This window comes from Microcaecilia unicolor, chromosome 10 (assembly GCF_901765095.1).
Source record: "Microcaecilia unicolor chromosome 10, aMicUni1.1, whole genome shotgun sequence".
Taxonomy (NCBI): Eukaryota; Metazoa; Chordata; class Amphibia; order Gymnophiona; family Siphonopidae; genus Microcaecilia; species Microcaecilia unicolor.
In genome coordinates, this window is record NC_044040.1 from 20,545,746 (window position 1) to 20,569,604 (window position 23,859).

The 23,859-nt window shown below is 44.5% G+C and overlaps 1 protein-coding gene across 1 annotated transcript in view; it reads left to right on the forward strand.

Moving 5' to 3' along the window:
• SND1 (staphylococcal nuclease and tudor domain containing 1) overlaps positions 1 to 15,077 on the forward strand; it is a 1,412,868-nt gene extending 1,397,791 nt beyond the window's left edge. Inside the window, exons 23-24 of the mRNA XM_030217129.1 lie at positions 13,325 to 13,369; positions 14,453 to 15,077. Of these exons, the coding sequence (XP_030072989.1) occupies positions 13,325 to 13,369; positions 14,453 to 14,518 (111 nt within the window). The 3' untranslated portion in view covers positions 14,519 to 15,077. The remainder of the gene's footprint in view (positions 1 to 13,324; positions 13,370 to 14,452) is intronic.
• Positions 15,078 to 23,859: the final 8,782 nt, after the last annotated feature.

Sequence of the window (23,859 nt, forward strand, 5' to 3'; positions counted from 1 at the left end):
TCGAATATTTGAGGCATATTCTTTTTTGTGTGTGCCAGAGGATACAGAACTGAGCCTCTCTCATTTTCCCTTACTTGCTATAACTATTTAGATGCCAAATTGACAGCACTGGAATTGCACTGCAGTTTGGGAATGATGATACAAGCGTCCCTCATTCTCCCCACATTATCTGCAGGATTATCTCTAGGATTGTATATTTTTACGTAGAGTGACAGCTACTTAGGCAATCACTGATCCTTTTACCACATCATCCACCTTCATAGACTTCAGCAGCATAACATTCTCCATTACCTACCGAGTGTCATAATTCTTATCCATTAGTGATTTGATAAATAAAGAAGTATAGCTTTATGAGGGCCAGACCCCTGAGCCCCTTGGTTCTAAGAAAGAGAGGTTCTACCCCTGTGCCTGTCTTCTTGGCCTTCTAGCCCTGAAGGTGACAGGCTTTATGTGCCTGTGCCCACCCCCTGAAAATTGGGGTGGGTTTTTCACACTCTGGATATTTAAAATGTTGCTGTGGTCAAGGTAACTAGCAGGGCTCAAATGAGGTTTGGAGACATTCCTGGAGGCAAAGTCCATAAAAAAATTATTAGCGGGTAAGAGGGCCATTGCTTATCTCTGGAAATGAGCTATGAGAAATCTGGGATCCGCCGGGTACTTGTGACCCAAACTGGGCACTGTCGGAAACAGAAAGCTGGGCTCCATGAACCATGGTCTGACACGGCATAGCGTTTTTGTTTAAGTTCTTATGTTTTTAACTCATCAGTTCTAGAGGTGGCAGGTTCTGAATCTCTGTGCCCACCTATGAACTGTAGAGATTTTTTGTCATTTATTAAATTTATGTCCCAGACCAAATACAATGTTTAAATACATAAAATCAGGACAGACGATCAACCATCAACACCTCATAAGTCATCCTAGTTACTCTGCAAAAACTTGACTCCATTTAAAAAACAAAAAAACTACTTAGTTGCTGCCTAAATGTGTGATAATCCTTTTTCAGTGTAAAGTGGTCAGGCAAAGATTTTCACAATAATAAAGAAACCTCTTACTGGGAATGCAAAGTTCCTATTTACAGACCATCTAACTTAGGATACGGGGGAATCTGCAGTCTGTTTATACTGGTAGCAGGTGAATAAAATTTAGGCTCGTACAATCTTAATCTTCCATAAAAAGATAATGCTGTGCTGTTCTGGCTAGTGTACATGTCCGAAGCCATCCAGTCCTAGAGGAGACGGGTTCTGTATTTCTGTAGCTTTCATGCCTAGAGGTGAAAGATTCGGTATTCCTGTGCCTGCCCCCAAACCTTCCAGTGTGTAAACAGAATGGTCTACTGAGGCCCAGATGCATTCCCTACGATAGGGAATGCAAATGAGCTACTCGTTGTAGCTCACTTGCATTCTCTAGTCCTTCGGTACCTGAGTCGGAGAATTGGGACGTCCCTTTAGATTAGGCTCCTCTTCCTGGTCTCTTCAGCCAATCAAAGCGGGCTTAGCTGGCTGTTGTCAGCGAAACGCGCTCTGATTGGCTGAAGAGACCAGGAAGAGGAGCCTAATCTAAAGGGACGTCCCGATTCTCCGGCAACCAGGAAAATAGAAAATTTTCACTGTGGAGGGGTAAGTGGTGCGGCGAAGACTCTCAAGAAGGGGGGAAAAAAAACACGAGCACCGGCAGAACAAAAAACTGCAAAAAAAAAAAAAAAGACGTCTCTCAGAAGCGCAGGGAGAGTACGTCCTTAAAGGACGCCCCTCACATGCGCTCCCTGCTTTTTTTTTTTTCTTTTTAACCTTTTTTGGGGGGCCCTTTTCCTTTCCGATTCCCTCACAGGAGCCCTAACAAGAGGTCAGACATCTCGTTAGGGTTCCTACGGTAAGGGAATCGGAAAAACGGTAGTGCATCTCATTATAATGGGCTGCAACGGTAGTGCAGCTCATTATAATAGCTTTTCAATCATTTGCATTCCGTTTTCGTTGCCTGCTACCGTGGCAGGGAAAATGCCCTTAGTGCATGCCCGGGGTGAACTACTTGCGTTTTAAACTGGCTGGAACCAGTTTAAAACGCAAGTTGTGGGCTCATTAGGTTTTGTGCATCTGGGCCTGAGTCCGTGATTTCCTGTTCAAGTAGAAAGAAAAAGAACAAGAGAAGATAGATCAAATGATTTTCTTTTTCTGCATGTATAGTAAATCCTGCTGTGCTAAGTAGGTCTACAGTTACTGTTCTAAGCAATTCTCTCTATACTCAAAGCTTTTTACACGAATATGTCTCTTCATATCTTTTATCCACTTCACCCATAGATGAGACCCGTGCAGACAAGGTGAATCAAAGACGTACTTGGACTTGTTCTCGTGAAGTGCTTTTTCTGTGTTCTGAGTGCATAGGGACTTGAACTAGCCTCCTTTTGGCAGGTCACAGTAAACCAGGGTGGTCGCGCGATGGAAAACGGAATGAAAATGATTGCTGGTAGCTATCATACTCTTACAGTGCACGGGCATGTTCCATCTTTAGCCTCTCGTTTTTCCTTTTCATTTGTCTCTCTTTTTCTCTTCCTGTTCCGCTTTCTCCGGTGCCTTCTCCTCTACTGTTCAAATACCAGCTTGAGCAGAATTGGATTGCTTCCACTGGCCACTGTCGGAGACAGAAGGCCGGTGCTCCGTGGACCGTGCTCTGACTCAGCCTGGCTTTTCTTACGCTGTGCGTTTGGAGAGGTTTCATCTGCACAGAGATGTATCCCAGAGGACAAAAAAGGAAAGAGGTTTCAGTGCAGAACAAAAACATGGTTTGTGATTATTAGTTATCTTTACTCTGACCTGCTGTTTGGATTTTGACAGTGAACACTGGGACTTGAGTTGTAAGTGAGTCAGTCATTGCAGAATGAAGACCAGCACTGGCATAGTCAGATTATTTATATATATCTCACACTGGGTGAGACAAAAAAAAAAAGCAACCCTGTAGAGTTTTTGCAACCGCTTTGAATTTCAACAAGAAATTTTACATATTTATTTAATCATACTTGCTTAATACTTGTCTTCTGCTCCTGTGCGCCGGGACTGCGTTAACTCTGCTCTGCCGCACAGGTCCTTCTTCCTGCTGCGTCCACTCCCATGTTTGCGGAAACAGGAAGTACTTCGCACGGGAGGCAAGATGAAGCAGTAAGAAAGACCTGTGTCCAGCAGAGCAGAGTTAGTGTGATAACCCGGCACTGCAGCACAGAGGAGCAGGAGACCAATCAGCCATGCCAGCACTGGGCGGGCCCCCTTGGAGGCCGGGTTCTGGAGAATCTTGCCCTCCCCCAATTCAGCGGCCCTGGTAAAAGGTGTTCCGGGCTGAGCGCCCTGTATAAAATAAGCAGAAACCTGGCTTAAATCCTGGTGGCCAAGTTGGGTGCATAACCCTAGTATTTTATACAGGGCCGCTAAGAGACTGAACTGGGCCCAAGGCAGGGCCACTGCCGCCCTCCCCAATCTTTGCTACTCCCCCCCAGGGCCACCGAGAGGGGGGGCAGGGGGAATAAAATTCCCCAGGTCTCCAAGGGGGGCCCAGCGCTGGGGTCACTCTCCTTCTGCTCCCAGGCCGCCGGCGCTGCAGTCCCCGGTCTCCACCTGCCTGCCCTCGGCTCCATCGGCGGCCCACTTCTGTCTGCCACCAGGCCCCCTGCATTTGCAAAAGGGCGAGTCTCTAGTTGGCAGTGCAGCGCCTCGTGTCTGTGTGAGAGCGGTGGATCACCTCGGGCCTTCGCTCACTGTGTCCCGCCCTCGTCTGATGTAACTTCCTGTTCCGCGAGGGCGGGGCACAGTGAGGGAGGGCCCAAAGGGAGGCGATCTGCCGCTTTCACATGGAGGTGAGGCGCTGATCGCTGGTGCTGCGCTGCTGATTTAAATGCAGGGGGCCCGGTGGCAGATGGAGGGGGGATGTCGAGGGGGCTAGGGGTGGGCGGGTGGAGACTGGGGACTGCGGCGCCGGCGGCCTGGGAGCAGGAGAGGGAGGCAACAGTGGAAGAAATTGGGGGGCGGCAGCGGGGGCCCCGGGGTCGGCCTTGCCCTGGGCCCGGCTCAGTCTCTCAGCAGCCCTGCTCCCCCCCCCCCATCATTGCCGCTGCCTAGATACCTTGGCTGGCGGGGATCCCAAGGCTCTGTCAGCAGAAGACGTCTACCTCCATTGCTGACTGCCTGCCCCTGCAGCTGCTTTTCCTCTTAGGGCATGCTTGGTTTCAAAACTGAGCGTGTGCGCTTGAGAGGAAAAGCAGCCGCTCAGCAATGGGCAGCAGAGCAGCACTGGAGGAAGCTCTGGGTCCTCCCTAGCCTCCAAGGGGGGCCCAGCGCCGGAGTTTTCTCTCTCCTGCACCTGTTGGGATGCGATCACTCGGGTCCCATCAGGAGCAGGAAAGAGAGAGAGAGACTCTGGCGCCAGCCCCCCCCCCCCCCACCTTGGAGGCCTGAGCCCAAGGAATTTTGCCCCCTGCCCCCCCTCTCGGCAGCCCTGATTCTATAACACCCAAATATTTGGAACACCCCTGACCTGGCCATGCCCCCCATGGCCCCGCCCCCTGTGGGTTACACCAACACACTTTGGGCATGCAGTATTATAGTTCATAGGCAGTTGCATATGTAAATCCAAATTAGTGCCAGTAATTGGTTCTTAGCAGCCAATTGACTAATTAGTTTATACGCGCATGTACACTCTGTGCCCAAATTTGGGCAACATATAGAGAATGCAAGGGACAACAGAAGTGATGGCAACACTTAATATATATTAATTTAAATGCTGACTGCCACACTGAATATTACCTCCTCTCCCCCCCCCCACCCCCCCCCCCCCACACACACACACTAGAATTTAGGGGTCCTTTTACTAAGGTGTGCTGAAAAATGGCCCGCAGTAGTATAGACGCATGTTTTGGGCGCGCACAGAATCCTTTTTCAACGCACCTGCAAAAAAAAAGAACTTTTTAAAAATTTTTGCTGAAAATGGACATGCGGCAAAATGAAAATTGCCGTGCGTCCATTTTGGGTCTGAGACCTTACCACCAGCCATTGACCTAGCGGTAATGACCTATGCGCGTCAAATGCCACTTGGCACGCATCCGAAAATAAAAAATTATTTTTCGGCAACGCGTATTGGACTCGCGCCAAAACTGAAATTACCACAAGAGTCACGTGGTAGCCCCATTTTGGCACCTGTTGGGCACGCATAGACGCTTATGCAACTTAGTGAGAGGGCACCTTAGTCGGTTATTAGACCTGCAGTGCAGTGGGGTAGCCACAGGTGGGCCGGGGCCCACCCACTTAGGGCTCAGGCCCGCCCAACAGTAGCACACGTTTAGCCATAGCCGGTGGGGATCCCAATCTCGGCCAGCTCAAGATTTCCCCCTGACGGTAACGAAAACGCTACTCTCCACAATAACGGCACCTGCGCATGCTCAGTTTTCAGTGCATGCCTGCTGCAGACTGCCAAGATGGAAAGACGCGTTTTCTCACCAGCTGAGATATGTTTTGAGTGGTGGGAGGGGAGGAGAACACTTGGTGCCCACCCACTTCTTGCTTAGGCCCACCCAAAATCTGTTGTCTGGCTACGCCCGTGCTGCAGTGGTATTCACCTGTGAACACAGCCCTAAAGCTGATCGGTATTGGTTAGCTTCACTGCGAAGTGATTGTTAATCACAGAACTTGCAGCTGTGGCAGAAAGGCATTCGCTAAAACTCCCCATTTGCCGTCTTCCCATTGGAGAAAGCACTGAATGGCCCCAGTTCATACTCCTAGGTGCATGAGCAGTTGTGGCAACCCACTGCGATGCTTGCTGGGCTTGTATTGATAGGCCTTGATTTTTGTAGGACTTCATACTTCCTTCTCCGTGTATTGGCAGACAGTTGAGGCCAGGCCAGGTTGGTGTCTGTGAGTCAATATCTGTACCAGAAATTCAATTAAAACCCCCTGTGTAAATAAGGCTGGTTAATGAGGTATTGAGTTTTGGGAGAGGAAAATAAGGCAACTGTTTTCTGCTCCACGGGCTGCATAGATTTGACCTGACAGTGCACAAGGCTGATTATTGGAATAGCAAACGCACTACCAAAAGTGAAAGCTTCAGCTGGGGTGTTCAGCAACATACAAGTGAGAAGCCTTCAGTTTGGCCCATTCTTCAGGTGCTTTCAGGACGATAGTCTTCCCTGCAAGACCCCCCCATACTGCCTGCATTGCCCTGGGGAGGCTGTAGAACAAATCCAACTCTCCGAAAGCACAGTTTCACCAATGAGAGAGGTGACATTTATTGATATCAGAATGACAAATGTTGAAAATAGAGTGATGTAATTTAATGTGTAGAATCAAAAGATGTGAAGGCCATAACTGAGTAAAGCAGAGGGAGTTTGGAGAAAGGAAAGAATGCTGCTGCTCGTGGATTCTTTTCTTTTTTTTTTTTTTAATGGAACTTTATGTAGCTCATATTGACAATCATTGCACAGTTCTTGTGATCCTAATGGAACTTGGAGAGAACTGGATTCTGTTTAGCTGTTATATATTCAGTTGGACTAGCAGAAGAATCATTGAAAGATGATGCTTGTGAGCTGCAGACCAGCTATAAGTCCCTTTGAGTGATGTAGCAGTAGGTGAAGTGATTAATAATAACTAACGGAATCACCCTCAAAAATGACATGATTCTGCGGTCCAAATATTTCATGGTGTGTTACACGGGTAGGGTTACCATATTTTGTCCACTGAAAAAGAGGACACGTCATGCCCCTGCCCCGTCCACACCACGTCCCTTTCGCATCCTCACCCCGCCCTTTCTCGCTCTCACCCCGCCCCCTGTCACATATTCCCATCCCCCCGGGTCACATATTGCCCTCCCCTCCCCCCATCACCTCCCCTCTCCCGGGTCACATAGTCCCCTCCCCTTACTTACTATCTACTGCCCTGGTGGTCTAGTGACCTCTTCGGGGCAGGAAAGAGCCCCCTCTCTCCTGCCCGGAGTGCTGCCCTTGCCCTGCATCCTGTTGCTGTGACGGGATTCAAAATGGCCGCCGAGAGTTGAAGTCTCGTGAGAAAGCCGGACAAACGGGCGGACTGGCAAAACCCGCCCGGACGCCCAGACATGTCCTCAAAAAGAGGACATGTCCTGGTAAATCCGGACGTATGGTAACCTTATACACGGGTGATTTTAGAGACACTAGGAGTTACATGCCTCCTTTCCACCTGTGACGACAGGCACAATTTGGTTTTTCTTTTTGTGTGTGTGTGTGTGTCAGCATCTTCACAGTACTTGGTCAAAAAAGTCCCGAAATAAAAGCCCAACACAAAATAGAGCACCCCCCCAACACCCAAAAAAAAAACCAGTCAAAGAAGCCCTGACAAAATAGTTTTTACTATACTTCTTATTTTTATGAAGGGCTATGGGCTATTTTGTTACGGCAATATCAAACAATCCTGTCTACTGTTGGATTTACACGAAGTGCAAGTGCGGCTCACTGTGTTGTAAGTCATACAGAGAACGTGCTCATGGAGGAAAAAGCCTCAACAGATACCTTAATACTAGACTCAAAGTCCATAAATTCACGGAGTACTTGCTGTCATCATTGGCTCCAAAAAACCTCCAATAGTTATCCAAAAACAAATTAATTTTTCAAATTTTAAAGTCCAGCAAACCAAAAAACTTATCTTATGTAAGTGCACAGCGTCTTCACTATCTCTACAACTGACAATGGCCAAAGTTTCGTCCGCTTCATCAGGGTTCGTGGTCTGTTCAACTCACTTCACTTCCTAGGTTTGCCTCTGTATTAGACGGGGGTTGAAATACTTCTTTATGGTAAGGGTGGTGGATGCGTGGAATGACCTCCTCGTGGAGGTAGTGGAGACGAGGACTGTATCTGAATTTAAGAAACCATGGGACAGACATGTGGGATCTCTTAGGGGAAGGAAGAGATAGTGGATGATATGGATGGGCAGGCTCGATAATACATAGTTTTCTCTGTGTCTGTGTTTTCTCAGAACCTGGAGACATCCAAGCATTCATTCCTGCACACAATGGTGTTCCTGGGGGTGGGGGGGTGGGGGCGGTCCGCCCCGGGTGCACGCCGCTGGGGGGGTGCCACGCGCCTGTCGGCGCCACTCATTCCGTGCTCCCTCTGCCCCGGAACAGGTTACTTCCTGTTCCGGGGCAGAGGGAGCATGGAACGAGGGAAGCCGAAAGGCGCTCGGCATACCCCCAGCAGGTAAAAATGCACCCGGGGGGGTGGGGTGTCGTTTCGCCGGGGGGGGTGTTGTTTCGCTGGGGGGGGTGCATCGGCAATCCGCCCCGGTTGTCTGCCGCCCTAGGAACGCCACTGCCTGCACACACACATTCTGGCCAGATTTGTGATTTTGGTGCCTATATGCAAGCCCAGAAAGATTCCAGAGTGCAAGGGCAAGTTGAGGGGAGGGGGGAGGGGAGAAGGTGTCAAAGATTGGGGAGCCAGAAGAGGAGCAAAGTAAGACTGTAGTGCCACAGTGGCAGCCTGTTGAAGCATCACCTGCCCCCCCCCCTCCCCACCTAAAATAAGTGAGAAAAGACCCTTCTTAAGCATAAGTAAAGGCAACACAAGCAACAGCCTAATCTGCCAAATACCCAGGCCAAGGTCTAAATCCAGGCATACATGGATTTCTAAAGACTGCAAACTTTCATTGGTGCTGACTGAAATAGTCTTAAATGACCACTTGAATGCAGTCTAAAAGCATGGCATGTGTATTCATCACATATGGATTTCTGTAGGAGACTTGTTTCCATCCATGTAAATTATCACATATCTACATATTGGGTCCTGGTCGTATGGTGGAATACTATAAGAATTGGAGAGATTGAAACTCTAATACAAATGTAACCACAGTTTCGAAAAATATATATATCTGGAACACATGATACTGCTAATGGTGAAAATGGACAGTTTTGGATGTTGCTGACTGACATCATCAATGGTTGTTCAAGATTTATCACTAACGTTACAATGGTTTGTTGGAAAAAAGGACAGAACTACTTTACAAGTTGGTGATTCAATGAGTCTGATTTGAAGCAAGGCTGAATCTTGTGGGAGACTCTGGAGCAGTGGATTAACACATGACTAAAGAGCTATGATCACACATTGATGTAAAAGATTGCCAGATATATGCTATTTGAATGTGTATTGAAAGAGTATTGTGGAGAATTGTTTGGTTTTAAATGTATTGGTGTATGGATTGGTTAATAACTATGGGTTAAGGGAATGGATTTTATTTTAGGAAAATTGTATTGATTTAATAAAGAAATATATTTTAAAATGTTAAACAGTTACTAGTGAATAATTTGTAATATAATGTGTAACTAATTATAGAGTTGAGACCTAGATTGTAATTGTGATACATATTATTATAGAGTCATAGGTGGATTAAGATCCTAAAAACCTGTTTACTATATGATAGAATTTCACTATGGTAATAAATAATAGGTAGAATTGTTTTGAGCCTATAATCCAGTTCAAAATCAGGCTGTCCTGCTAGGGAAATACCTTCTCTTCCTGAAATGTAATTTGCCTTGAACTTGGGTTTGACAGGTGAGCAATTTAAATGTAGTCCCTAAACCATCCCACGCAAATGCATACCTAACCTGCTGGGGAAAACCTCCAATGGTGGATACTTCATCACCTTCTCTGAAATGCATTAAAATTATAGCACAGTCAGCTATTAGCATTGGGAAAAAGGTTATTAATACTCTGGCAAAGATAAGTACGATGTAAAAAATTAGTTCAGGAAATGAAATAAAATGCATCACAATGTGATTGACTGGGAAGCATATTTGTGGCCCCTTTCTGCAGTGGGTAAGCGTACTGTGTTGGTAATATATGCAGCAAAATGTTATGTTTCATTAACAAGATTTATTATATCGAGACAGGAGTAATTTTTCCCAATTAGCTATGTCAGAAATATGATAAAAATGCAACATAGTCATACTATCCAGCTTATTTTCGAAAGAGAAAGGCGCCCATATTTCAACCCAAATCGGGAGATGGGCGTCATTCTCCCGTGGGTGCCCAAATCGGTATAATCGAAAGCCGATTTTGGGCGTCTTCAACTGCAATCTGTCGCGGAAACGGCCAAAGTTGACGGGGGCGTGTCGGAGGCGTGGTGAAGGCGGGACTGGGGCGTGGTTATCGGCCGAGGAGAGATGGGCGTCCTCGGCCGATAATCGAAAAAAGAAAGGCGTTTTTAGCGCGAATTTGGATCACTTTTTTTGGACCCTTTTTTTTCATGAACAAGTCCCAAAAAAGTGCCCTAAATGACCAGATGACCACCGGAGGGAATCGGAGATGACCACGCCTGACTCCCCCAGTGGTCACTAACCCCCTTCCACCCCAAAAAAACAACTTTAAAAACTTTTTTTTCCAGCCTGTATGCCAGCCTCAAATGTCATACCCAGCTCCATCACCGCAGTTGTCAGGCAGGTGGACCCAGGCCCATCCCCCCCTACCTGTCACACTTGTGGTGGTAAATGGGAGCGCTCCAAACCACCCCCAAAACCCACTGTACCCACATCTAGATGCCCCCCTTCAGCCATAAGTGCTATGGTAATGGTGTAGAGTTGTGGGCAGTGGGTTTTGGGGGGGGATTTGGGGGGCTCAGCACCCAACGGAAGGGAGCTATGGACTTCATAGGTAGTTAACCTTTTTTTTTAATTGTTACAAGTGCCCCCTAGGGTGCCCGGTTGGTGTCCTGGCATGTGAGGGGGACCAGTGCACTACGAATCTTGGCCCCTCCCACGACCCAATGCCTTGGATTTGTTCGTTTTTGAGCTGGGCGCCTTCGGTTTCCATTATCGCTGAAAAACGAAATCGCCCAGCTCAAATCCGATGCATTTGGCTGGCACAAACCGTATTATCGGAAAAAAGATGGACGCCCATTTTTTTTTCGAAAATACGGTTTGTCCCGCCCCTTCACATACCCGTTCTCGGAGGTAGACGCCCATGGAGATGGGCGTTCGCGTTCGATTATGCCCCTCCATGTAGTCTAAAGATCATACTTTGGCATGCCATTATCTTGCTTTTATGTTTCAACATTTTTATTAAGATCCAACTGACACAGTGCAAACATTACACCATTCACAAGAAATACAAACATAGGCTTGCAGTAAGTTCACACCCTCCAATACTATTCCATATTCTATGGGATTTTTTACATGTATAGAACACTCAAGAGTAATTCAATGTAAATTTATGTTTTAGGTGTCATCCCCTTTTCCCCTATCCCCCTCCCCCCACCCCCCTCCCAAGAATCCATCCCCCACCCACATCAATGCAACTAAAGATTCTCCAGAAGGAGGCACATTTACATCCAAATCATACGTTGTATACCTTCCCCCCTCCGTTATATTCTCCCTCCCCCCCCCCCCAAAAAAAAAAAAATTATAAGCCGTTTAACACTGAACTGCGCGCGCGTGGAGTCAGAGACTGGATATAGGAACCCCAAGTCTCCAGAAACTGTGACCTCTTCTTCTGTGAGGGTCCCACCGCCCTTCGCTCGTGCAATAGAAGACTGTGAAATCTGTTCCTCCAATGCCAAAAATCAGGTGGGTCCGCAGAGACCCACCCATGCATAATCACTTTTTTGCTTTTAATATAATTTTAAGGTGGTTGTTTTTTTTAATAGATTTTATAGTTTTTGCAACAGAGAGATGCCAATGAAAGCAACCCGTACTGTGCATCAATTTTTAATGCTAATGATTTTGAGTACCTCCTCACCCCTTCTTACCTTTTTCTTTCTCCTCCCACTCTCTCATAAATCCTCCACCCCAGGTTATTTGGTTTTGACAGATGCTCTGAACCTGTCTTTGCAAACATATTTCTCACCTCTTCAGCCATTTCCCTCCTTCCCCCTCCCCCCCCCCACAAAACACTGGGTCTGGCTACGCCACTGTCTCGGTCAACAGTAGGCTGGATTACTATAATTCTCTTTTGATTGAATTGAGTAAATCCAGTTTACAATTGGTGCAAAACACTGCATCCTGATGAATAATGAGGAACAAGAACTGTGATCGTATTACTCCAGTGTTGTATCAATTATTGGCTACCAGTGGCTGCTTGTATTACCTTCAAGATGACGTGCTTAGCATATAAGGATATAACAAAAGAGAGGGAACAAAGTACAAACTAAAGTCCAAACAAAAAAAACAGCACCACGGGCCTTTAAAATGGAACACAGTTCTTTAATGAATGAGCCTTGACAAAAAGACCCGACACGGGCCGTGTTTCGGTGACTAGCACCTGCGTCAGGGGTCACAGTGATGACGTGGAAAACTTGGGGAATAACTCGAATATATTCCTCTACAATATATTATTCCTTACCCCACGTCTCGTATAGTAAAAGCTAAGGTAAGGAATAATATATTGTAGAGGAATATATTCGAGTTATTCCCCAAGTTTTCCACGTCATCACTGTGACCCCTGACGCAGGTGCTAGTCACCGAAACACGGCCCGTGTCGGGTCTTTTTGTCAAGGCTCATTCATTAAAGAACTGTGTTCCATTTTTAAAGGCCCGTGGTGCTGTTTTTTTTTGTTTGTGCTTAGTATATAAATCATTTCATTTGGGACTTCCTGTTTATCTTTCGGTGAAGTTGACAAGGTATACACTCTCCAGCAGGTATTACATTCATCGCAAAAAAGTTCTCTTCAGCTCTGAGATCTTGATATTTGTAACTAGAAAAAGAGTGTTTTCATATGTGGGACTTTCACATTGGAACTCATTATCTGATGAAATCCACAATGCCTCTTTCCTTTAAGTTTTGGTAAACTTTTAAAAACTTAATGTGTTTTATCGATTTTGGTTTTATGGACTTGTACGTCTGTTGTATCTGCAACTAATTGTTATTTTTGTAAACCGCTTTAACACTTAGCTACGAATGTGGTACATAAAATCAATAAATCCAGTCCTTTAAATCAGCAGTGGTAAATGTAGAAACTTGTATGATGGTCAATGGGGTTTGCCTGATAAATCACCAGATTTGGATAGCAGATTTAATTACTTTAGAAAGCAGTGTAATAGAAATTCAGCAAAGTCCATTAAAAAAAAATGGCATGGCTTGTAGTTTTCTTGGTTGGGTGGCTTGCCCAATGTCCTCCAGGTTTCAGTGGGATTATCTGCTGCTCTGGCAAACACCTTGGAGCAGCCGTGTGAGACCTTATCCAGTAGAAAAAGTACACCAAATGCATGGATGCTGGCTTGTTTTAGAATGGTATGCGGGGAAACCCTAGATGCATTCACTCTGGCAGTGGTTTATTTGCTCTGTATAACCTGCCAGCTTGGCATGACTGTCCTTCTATCTCTTCTCTTGCAGATTACAGAGTACCTGAATGCACAAGAGGCTGCCAAGGCTGCCCGAGTAAGTTGTGTGTGTTTCATCTGTTACTACTGCCTCTACAAAGCTGCCAACCTAAGGCTCAGGACCTCATGAACTATTGAGAGAATCTTTCTTTTATACCTACCTTGCCAGAAAGTACTGGGACAGGGTATCCCTGTTTTAGTTAAACTCCAATTGATTACTTTTATTTTATTTTATTTTATTTTATTGCATTTGTATCCCACATTTTCCCACCTATTTGCGGGCTCAGTGTGGCTTACAATACATTGTAAATGATGGAAATACAGTTTGTTACATTACGATTATGGGTTACATTGTGAATAGTTAAGGAAGACAGAGTCAGGTCAATCATCTTTGGGGCGTAGAAACTATAGGATATGACGTTGGGGGATTACTAGGGTGATCGAATAATAGCAAGAGAGCGATGGGGTATAACAGTTTTTATCTGTGGGTAGATTATTGAATGGGAGAGAGTAAGGGGACGTAGAGTACGTGAGGTAATGTCTTGAGGCATTGTTATGGTGTATATGGGATTTATATGTTTTGATCCTTGCAGTATGTTTTTTCAAAGAGATAGGTCTTCAATCGTTTGCGGAAGTCTGTCAACTCGTAGACCGCTCTCAGGCCGCGTGGAAGTGCGTTCCAGAGTTGCATGCTCTTGTAGGAGAAGGTTGATGCATGTAATACTTTATGCCTTTGCACTTAGGGAAGTGGAGGTTGAGGAAAGTTCTGGATGATTTTTTGGCGTTTCTGGGTGGCAGGTCTACCAAGTCAGACATGTATGCAGGGGCTTCACCGTGAATGATTTTGTGAACTAACGTGCATATTTTAAAGGTGACACGTTCCCTGAATGGGAGCCAGTGTAGTTTCTTACGTAATGGTGCTGCGCTTTCGTATTTTGGTTTTCCGAAGATGAGTCTGGCTGCTGTATTCTGGGCTGTCTGAAGTTTTCTGGTTAGATCATGTATTCTGAGTGGAATGCAGAGAACAAAGTTCAGAATACGTTGGGATGGGAACGCGTAAATCTTGTGCAGGGCCCCTCGTCTGCTTCTTTGATGCACTCAGCCAAGCCACCTGACATTTTTCATTTTTTCTGAATTGCAGCTGAACCTCTGGCGCTACGGGGACTTCCGTGCAGATGATGCCGATGAATTTGGCTACAACCGCTAGCCACACACCATTCCAAAGATAAAGAAGATGACGGTGACATCCCTTCCTGCCGGCTTCCACTACACTAATCTCCACATTCCAAGCCCTCCATCCTCTAGGGCTGTCCCCTGCTCTCCCTCCCCTCCCTGCATCAGAGGGGCATCTGCTTTCATCTTGTCTGTAACTCCACGCAGCAGGGTGGAGAGGAACAGCAAAGGCTGTGTTGTGGCTGGCATGCCAGCAGCGTTAACCCGGAAATAAGCCAGCTTTATCCGGTTTCAATTTGAATGTGCTGTAATTGGACACGAAATGGAAAAGAAAGGAAATGGAAGCGCTGCTGGATGTGTGGCGGGGAGATGCTGGCCTTTCGTAATACTGTATTTTCAATACCATTCTTCTTCCCACCCCGACTCCCTCCCCCCTTCTACATTGTGACTTTCACAGTTGATTCTCCACTTCTTTTATCTGTAATTTCTAAAGTCATCAGTTAATTTGATCACACTTTCTTCCATCCAGGGGTCTTACTTTGTCTCATGTATTTAATGGCTTCTGAGGCACAAATAAATATATTAAAATCCGTTTGGCGATTACTTTATTCTGCCGCGTATTACACCCAGGTTCTGGCTATCTCCCCTCTTGTTTGTGGTGTTCTATCTGTTGCTTATATATACTACTCAATATTCAAAGGGACTTAGCGGCCAGGTGAGCCTGCTGCCTAGTTAAATCACTTGTGTGGGGCTATCTACCGCCGAATATCGGCACTGATGGCTAAATTGAAAACCGGCTATTTTGTGGGCAGTCCAGGGGCAGATTTGGCACTTAGGAAGTTAAGGGGACCTTTTACTAAGCTGTTTAGACGCCTATGTATGTCAATTTGGAACTATCGCCTGGCTACTGTGTGCCCCGGGTGGTAATTCCATTTTTTACGCGTGTCCGCTACGCGCGTCGGGAAAATATTTTAAATTTTCCGTCGCACGGCGCTAACCGGGCAGTAATCGGCATTGTATGCGCACTGATGATTACCACCCGGTTAACGCGTGAGACCTTACCGCTAAGTCTGTGGGTGGCGGTAAGGTCTCTGGCCCAAAATGGATGTGCGCCAATTTTTATTTTGCCGCACGTCCATTTTCTGCCAAAAAAAGGCCTTTTTTTCAGGCGCGCTGAAAAATGGACCTGCGCACGACTAAAACGTGTGTCTTCACTAGCGCAGGCCATTTTTCAGCGCACCTCAGAAAATGGACCCCTAAGTCCTGAATATTGGCAACTTAACCACATAAGTTAAGCGGTCAAATCCGGCTGTATAAAACACAGTTCTAACTTTATGTGGTGTCACTTACGCGGTTAGGTGCTGAATATCGCACTTAACCAGAGAGCCAGCCGAACAAACCCGGTTAATCAATGCCAGTGACCCAACATAATTCCAGTATTGAACATCCGAGGATAAGGCTGAATCTGTGTCTCATAGGTTGTTAGACACAGATGACTTATGCTTGCTTTCTTTTTTTTTTTTTTTTTTTTTGAAAAATATTTTATTGAGAATAATTGAAAATACAAAAATATATAGTTAAATTCAGGTATAAACAAGTCACAAATGTATAATATTAACCAGAGCAGTACAACAAATACTACAGAGAAAGCATGAGTACAATGAGTGAATATCTAGGTTCAAAGTGTAAATATTCTCAGATAACAAATAACAAAAGTGCTGACCTTTGTGATTTATATACTAGATAAATAATTATCTAAAGTTTTCCATTTTAACAGTTTACGAGATTTCTGGAAAGTACAATTTAAATTATTTTCATATTTCTTATACAATGTAACCCAATTCCACCACATGTGTTATTTGAATGTAGCATTTTTATTATTATTATCATTATTACTTGGAATGCTATTTATTTGGCATCCATAGTCCTGCTAAGTGGCAGGATATTTACATCGCACCAAAAACATAAACTTTTAGATCTGAACTAATCGTCTGTCTGCTCCAGTAGCTTCACTACACGTTTTACACTGAATTGTAATTGAAATTTCAGTTGCCTCTACAAACAGCCCCTTTCTGAACCATCCTCCATGCGCCAGTGACAGGAATTTAGAGGCATCAGGAGAAGGGCGTGAGAATATTGCGCAAAACGAATTGGGCTAGCAATTGCAAAGAAGCAACCGTGTGCCAAGCCTGGCCCAGATCAACTGTGACATCTGCATCACAGATGTGCAGGTGTTGTGTCCAGGCACCGACCTCTGATTGGGAACCATCCCCCAGATTCCGTAAAGGTCTCCCAGATTTGGGTGCAGATTCGTGTGCAAATTACTGCTAATTAACATCAATAATTAATAGCTCATTAAACTAATGAGTTAATGAGCTATTAATTATTGATGTTAATTAGCAGTAATTAGAACCATTCTGTAACACTGCACGCCCAAATTATGTGTCATTAAACTTGGCTCAAGGGCATTCCCAAAATTTAGGTGCAGTGTTATAGAATAGGGTCGTTTACATGCCCAACTGCCATTAGTTGTGCGCCAGCATTTACATCAATTTTGAGCAGGTGTCAGTCATCACACCCAAAGTTGGTCGCAGGAATCCGCTCTACAGGTTACTTAGCGCTAAGCGATCTTTATAGAGTTGGTGCTTAGTGCAGACCTTAACAACGCCTAACCGATGCCATTTACTGAATCTGGCCCCATGTGTTTGATATGTACCCTACAAGTGCCCAAACCCCTGCCCATGACAAATGGTATCTTCAAAACAGACTGAAGTAGTAGGGAAGGGACGCAGGCCAACCAATAAGTCAAATGAGAAGAGGTTGATTGCATCAAACTTTGATGCAATCAACCTCTGGCCATTTCACTTATTGGTTGGCCTGCGTCCCTTCCCTACTACTTCAAAGTTTGATGCAATCAACCTCTTCTCATTTGACTTATTGGTTGGCCTGTGTGCTTTCCCTGCTTTCCTCAGTCTGTTATGTTCATATCATAGGGAATTTGCCTTGTTTGTTGTGGTAAACTGTATCTTCAAGCCAGGGTTCTCCTGTGTCTTTGCTGCCTGTGTGTATGTTATGACGTTACCTTTGTAATTCCCTTTTGCTTTGGTCACAAGAGATGACCGTGTTGTACCCCCACAAATACTTCACTTAAGGACATCATGTAGATGGGTTGATTATTTTATTAGTATTTGAAATGTTACATTCCAATAATAACTAGGAAAATTTCAGTAACAATTACAAAACCAAAGAAGGACTTAAGCCTAATAAAAAGGAAACAAGTATTCTTCAAAGCACACACCTCATGATGATTTAATTGCAGTGGTGACACTGAGTAAAAATTAAAGATCACCATACGGCAATTAAGAAAGGGACCTGATCATTTTGGGGGAAAGGGGTCTCCTTCAGAACATCCAGGAACAGTTGCAAGTGGGCCTGCTTTCATTTAGCCCACCGTTTACCATTCTAGACTCTTTAAGTGGGTACAAACCACTAAATGAATCCCCAGTTCCCCTCGATGAGTGAAGATGTTTACCTCTGTAACCCCCCCCCCCCCCCCCCCCCCCCCCGCACTTTACTACCTTCAGGATGGAGGATTGGGGACACTCAGCTCTTGGGTCTCTCCAGTTCTTCAAATATACATTCAATCCCTACATGCACTGGGAGTATAATTCTCTCCAGGGCTCAGGCAAAGAGCTGGAATGATTCTAAGGACTGCACTGAATCACAGGATAAAATGGTGGTCCAATATGTATTTCCTTGTGCAACATTAGAGATAACAGTGGTGCAAGGTAATCATTAATGTTCAGTTTTTCTTATAAGCAGTCCAATACATGGAAAGTTCAACTCTGAAAGCTTTGTAGCCTTGACCCTTGGAATCCAGGTGGAAGGAGATTTACTAGACCTCCAGCCGGGAGTGCCATCTAGGCGGTTTACAATATATTTAAAAATATAAGAGAGATGATATCCAGAATGATAGTCGGCTGCTGTGTGAAAAAGAGGATTTTAATGAAATGTATCCTGAAATAAGTCTTAAGTTCTGACTTAAAATCCGGTAAAGAGGTTTGATGATGTAAGGCGGTAAATAGAAGGTTCCAAAACTGGGGACTTTGAACAGAGAAAATGTAGACATGAGTGTGTTCATGAAGAATTTATTTATAAGTTGAGACAGTGAGTAGATTGTGGTTTTGAGAGTGGAGGGAACATGAAGGGACATATTGAAGTAGTAGACGATAAAGATAGAGAGGTTCTTTTGAAACCAGAATTTTAAAAACCAAAAGAAGACGTTTGTACGTAATTTGATGAGTCATTGGAAGCCAATGGGAGTTGTTTTTTTAGCAGCAGCGTAACATGGTCAAATCTTTTTGCTTTATGGATTAATCGAATGGCAGTATTCTGTACAAGTTGTAAACGATGTATGTCTTTATGAAGCCCTTTGTAAAGTGAGCTACAGTAATCAATTTGAGATATGACGAATGAGTGAACCAAAATAGTGAGAGCTGAGGAAAGTAAGAGAGATTGAACAGAACGAATAAGTCTTAATCTGAAAAATGAACGCTTTACTACTTGTCCTGTTTGTGTCTGGAAGTTGAGATTGTCATCAATAAGAACACTGAAGATATGAGTGGTCAAGTACAGTAGAATAGGGGTATTACAGAGGCAAATAGGTAAACTAGGATTTTGAATCAAGGTTAGTAAATAGTAGAATTTTGGACTTGTCAGGATTAAGAATTAGGTGAAATTCTCAAAGCCAATTTGTTATTTTAAGTAGATTATAATTTATGTTAGAAAAAACTGGAGGGCTAAAGTCATCTATTAATGAAAGCAATTGGATGTTATCAGCATATACACATAAAGTCAAACTGAGAGATTGTGCTAAAATAAGTAGTGGAGAGAGGAAAATGTTGAGCAAAAGAGGAGATGGTATGGAACCATGTGGAACACCAGATGTTGAAGAGTAAGGTGTAGAGAAAGAGTTATTATGATGAATACAATACTGGCGGTCACTAAAATAAGATCAGCACTGCCATTTCCTCCCCTCACCCTCCCCACTGACAGTTTGAACTTCGTGGGTGTGGCTTGGATCTCTTTCAGGGAGAGAAAACTAACAACTTATAGCAGCAGCTTCAGAGAGCATTTTCCATCTCACAGATAGGCTGCAGAGAATACCTTCTCCTGCTTTAGACTTAGCCTGGCCTCAGAATGACATCCTATAGTATATCTCCTATCAAACTGAGCTCTCTTTTTCATCAAGCACTGCCATTTCCTCCCCTCACCCTCCCCACTGACAGTTTGAACTTCGTGGGTGTGGCTTGGATCTCTTTCAGGGAGAGAAAACTAACAACTTATAGCAGCAGCTTCAGAGAGCATTTTCCATCTCACAGATAGGCTGCAGAGAATACCTTCTCCTGCTTTAGACTTAGCCTGGCCTCAGAATGACATCCTATAGTATATCTCCTATCAAACTGAGCTCTCTTTTTCATCAAGCACTGCCATTTCCTCCCCTCACCCTCCCCACTGACAGTTTGAACTTCGTGGGTGTGGCTTGGATCTCTTTCAGGGAGAGAAAACTAACAACTTATAGCAGCAGCTTCAGAGAGCATTTTCCATCTCACAGATAGGCTGCAGAGAATACCTTCTCCTGCTTTAGACTTAGCCTGGCCTCAGAATGACATCCTATAGTATATCTCCTATCACCTTCTCCCACTACTCCAACCAGAGTTACACCTAATCACACTGACCACCCTTCAACATCTTCTGTCCTTCTGTGACTGTTCTCTTGTGCTTGACTGCTTAAATATTTTAAATTTAAATGCTTTACTTTTTGTCTATTAGATTGTAAGCTCTTTGAGCAGGGACTGTCTTTCTTCTGTGTTTGTACAGCGCTGCGTACACTTTGTAGCGCTCTAGAAATGTTAAATAGTAGTAGTAGTAGTAGAACCAACTTAGAATAACTCCTGAGAGACCGATAGCATGTTGACACTGAATAGTGAATGGTCAATGAGATCTAAAGAGAGAAGAAAAACAGAACTTGATCTATCTAGTGGGGTTTTGATATATGTGGTGATGCTTAAAAGAGTAGTTTCAGTACTATGGTGTTTACGAAAACCAGATTGATGAGGGTAAAGTGTATTAGGTTTTTTTTATAAAATCAGAGAGTTGATTATGGACCACAGCTTCCACCGTTTTAGCTAGAAATGGAAGGTTTGCAATTGGGTGAAAATTACTAGGATCTGAAGAAGACAGTGAAGTATTTTTAATTTGGGGATATACGACTTCACCAGACTTCACCAGCATTTTCTCATTTTCCTCTCCATTTTGGCATCCAATGGACACCTCTAGTTTCTCTGCGAGGGGAACTCTCTTTTTTGGAGGGGGAGGGGGAAGAACTCAGTATCTCCTCCTCCTGTCCTTGAGGTACCACTTAGGCAACCAAATATCTCTCCTAATTCTTAGTCTGTAGATAAAAAAGATTTTTTTTTAATTCTTCTTCATACTCTTGTGTACCTTCAAGGCAGGAGCAGTAGGCCAAATTTTCTTTCCTTTAACACTGCCCTGCCCCAGTACACCTTACCCACCTACAGATATTTTGTCCATTCCTTAAATGTAGTCCTTGGATCAAAGGTTCTGCAGAAATGGAAAGAAGTTAGCAGAGGGCCCATGAGCATGTGCAATGCTCACGACCTCATTGTGCTTTCCATCTTTCCCCTAGCTACAGAAAGCCCTTGAGAGGGGTTGACCCTGCCCTCAAAACCTGTGCTAATTTGATTTTTCAGTGCTTGCCATGGGCCAGGTGGAGAGGACCTGGAACCCTTGGAGGATCCCCCATTACCCACCCAGTGGGATCAAAGTCCCAAATCAAGCCTTACCAATATACTCACTAATTTGGCTACGCTGAATTTTATGTTTTGGACTACTAAACCCAATAGTATCGTCATATTAACCCATTAGTGCCCAATGTTCCCATATTTGTTCCCACATATGGGAACATTGGGCACTAATGGGTTAATGGTCAATAGCAGGCATTTTAAAGCATGTGGTGCAGAATTAGACCAGAACAAGGGGATAGGTTTGGCTTCATTCATGTACTCTTAATCTTCCTGCCCAATCCAGGTGGAAGGAGATGAAGGGGATTCTTGTGTAAAGCAGGTAACCCATCATAATTTTTGAATTTTTATCATCTTATATTATTATTGTTCGCAGCCCTGGATAAGGGCGAGTTATAAATAATCAATCCAATGTACGTGAAATCATGTTTCAGTGTGCTTGCTGCTTCTTGACCCTTTGGTAAATACAGGTTGTAGACCCCCCCACCACCACCTGTACTAACCCAGTCATTTTCATATGCAGTCCTCAATTACCCCCACCATGTCAGGATTTTAGGCTATCTACTGAATATTCGTGAGATACAGTTCGTCTCACGGCAGGTTTGTTTTGCTTTAGTTCAGTATTTTTGAAAACCCAACAGCCCCCACTGTAGGCTAATTGAGGACAGGATCTTGAAAGTCTTGGTAAATCTAATCTGTTTAGTCAGTTTGAAATATTCTACCTCTAGATACCGTAAGGTTATTTTACGTTTAGCCTTTTGCAGTCAGCCATTTCCTGACTCAGGTTTCTACAGCATGAATTTAATACATTAGGGGCTATTTTCTGTGTCCCTGTTCAACAGTCTGAGGTTTAACATGACAGGCAAATCATCTGCCTCAGCTTTATAGAACTTATAAGGGGAGAGGGGGAGTTAATATCACCTAGTTAAGGAGTGGGGTGAATCCTGGAGCAAAGTGTGTACATTCTTTGTGCTGTCACGCATTTTCACATGTTCTCACACAAGTGTCCCTGGTCTTGGCCTCCTTGCTCTCAAATTACAAATTGCATGTTCTGTCCTGTGTCCTCTTAAACTACAAATCAGACAAATTACTGGCCTTTACTGTTTTCATACTTGAAAGCAGAAATGAGAATTTAGAGGAATAGGCAATTGTCCTGTGTGCTCAATTAACTGAAATATCTATGAAGGATCTGAATCATGTTCATATTCCCCTTTCACTCGGTTTGTTTTGCCTGTTTCTTTCTTTTTCTCTTTATAATTCATCCACCATGAATGCTATACAGCATGAGTAACAACTGCATAGGTTTTGCTACATAAAGACAGCTGTGCAAGCATCTCTAACGCACACACACTGCTCCACCATAGCACAGGCAGTCATGCAAGCATCTGTCACACACAGCTCCACCATAGCACAAGCAGTCGTGCAAGCATCTGTCACACACACACTGCTGAACCATAGCACAGGCTGTGTAAGCATATGTCTCTCACACACACACTGCTGTACCATAACGCACGTTACAGTGCAAGCATCTGTCACACACACACTGCTGTACCATAGTGCAAGTTACAGTGCAAGCATCTGTCACACACAAACACACTGCTGTACCATAGCGCATGTTACAGTGCAAGCATCTGTCTCACACACACACACACTGCTGTACCATAGTGCAGGTTACAGTGCAAGCATCTGTCACACACAAACACACTGCTGTACCATAGCGCATGTTACAGTGCAAGCATCTGTCTCACACACACACACTGCTGTACCATAGCAGAGGCTGCCAAGCAAGCATCTGTCACACACACACATACTGCTGTACCATAGCACAGGCTGCCGTGCAAGCATCTTCACACATACACACTGCTGTTCCATAGCACAGGCTGCCATGCAAGCATCTCTTTCTCTCTCTCACACACACACACACACAAACACACACACTGCTGTACTATAGCACAGGCTACCATGCAAGCATCTCTTTCTCTCTCACACACACGTTTGTACCATAGCATAGGCTGCCTTGCAAGCATCTGTCGCACACACACATGCACACACTGCTGTACCATAGCACAGACTGCTGTGCAAACATTAACACACACACATTTGTCCACCATAGCACAGGCAGCCATGCTAGCATGTCTTACAGATATAAAAACTTAGATTGTGCCCACTAGAGACAGAGAAAGTACTTGCTTATAATAAAAATGTAAACCACTTTGGTTATACCAAAGAAAGGTGGTATATGAAATGCAGACACACACTGCTCCACTATAGCACAGGCAGAGGCGTAGCTAGGTTTTGATCTCAGGGGGAGCAGACTTTTACAAAATAGGCACCAGATGTTGTCAGCTAGACAGCAGTGTCTGTATTGTTGCTCAGGGGCTGTGGCGGGCAATGATTAATACAGGCTGTCTCTGGTGTGTCCTGCCTACAAGGAAACAGTAAGTTACATCAGTAGGCAGGACACAGAAGAGGTTCCTGGACTGGCCAGAGCAGGCAACCTGTCTTCTTAACTTCAAATAAAAATATTCAAATCGTGACCATCACCTCAGGA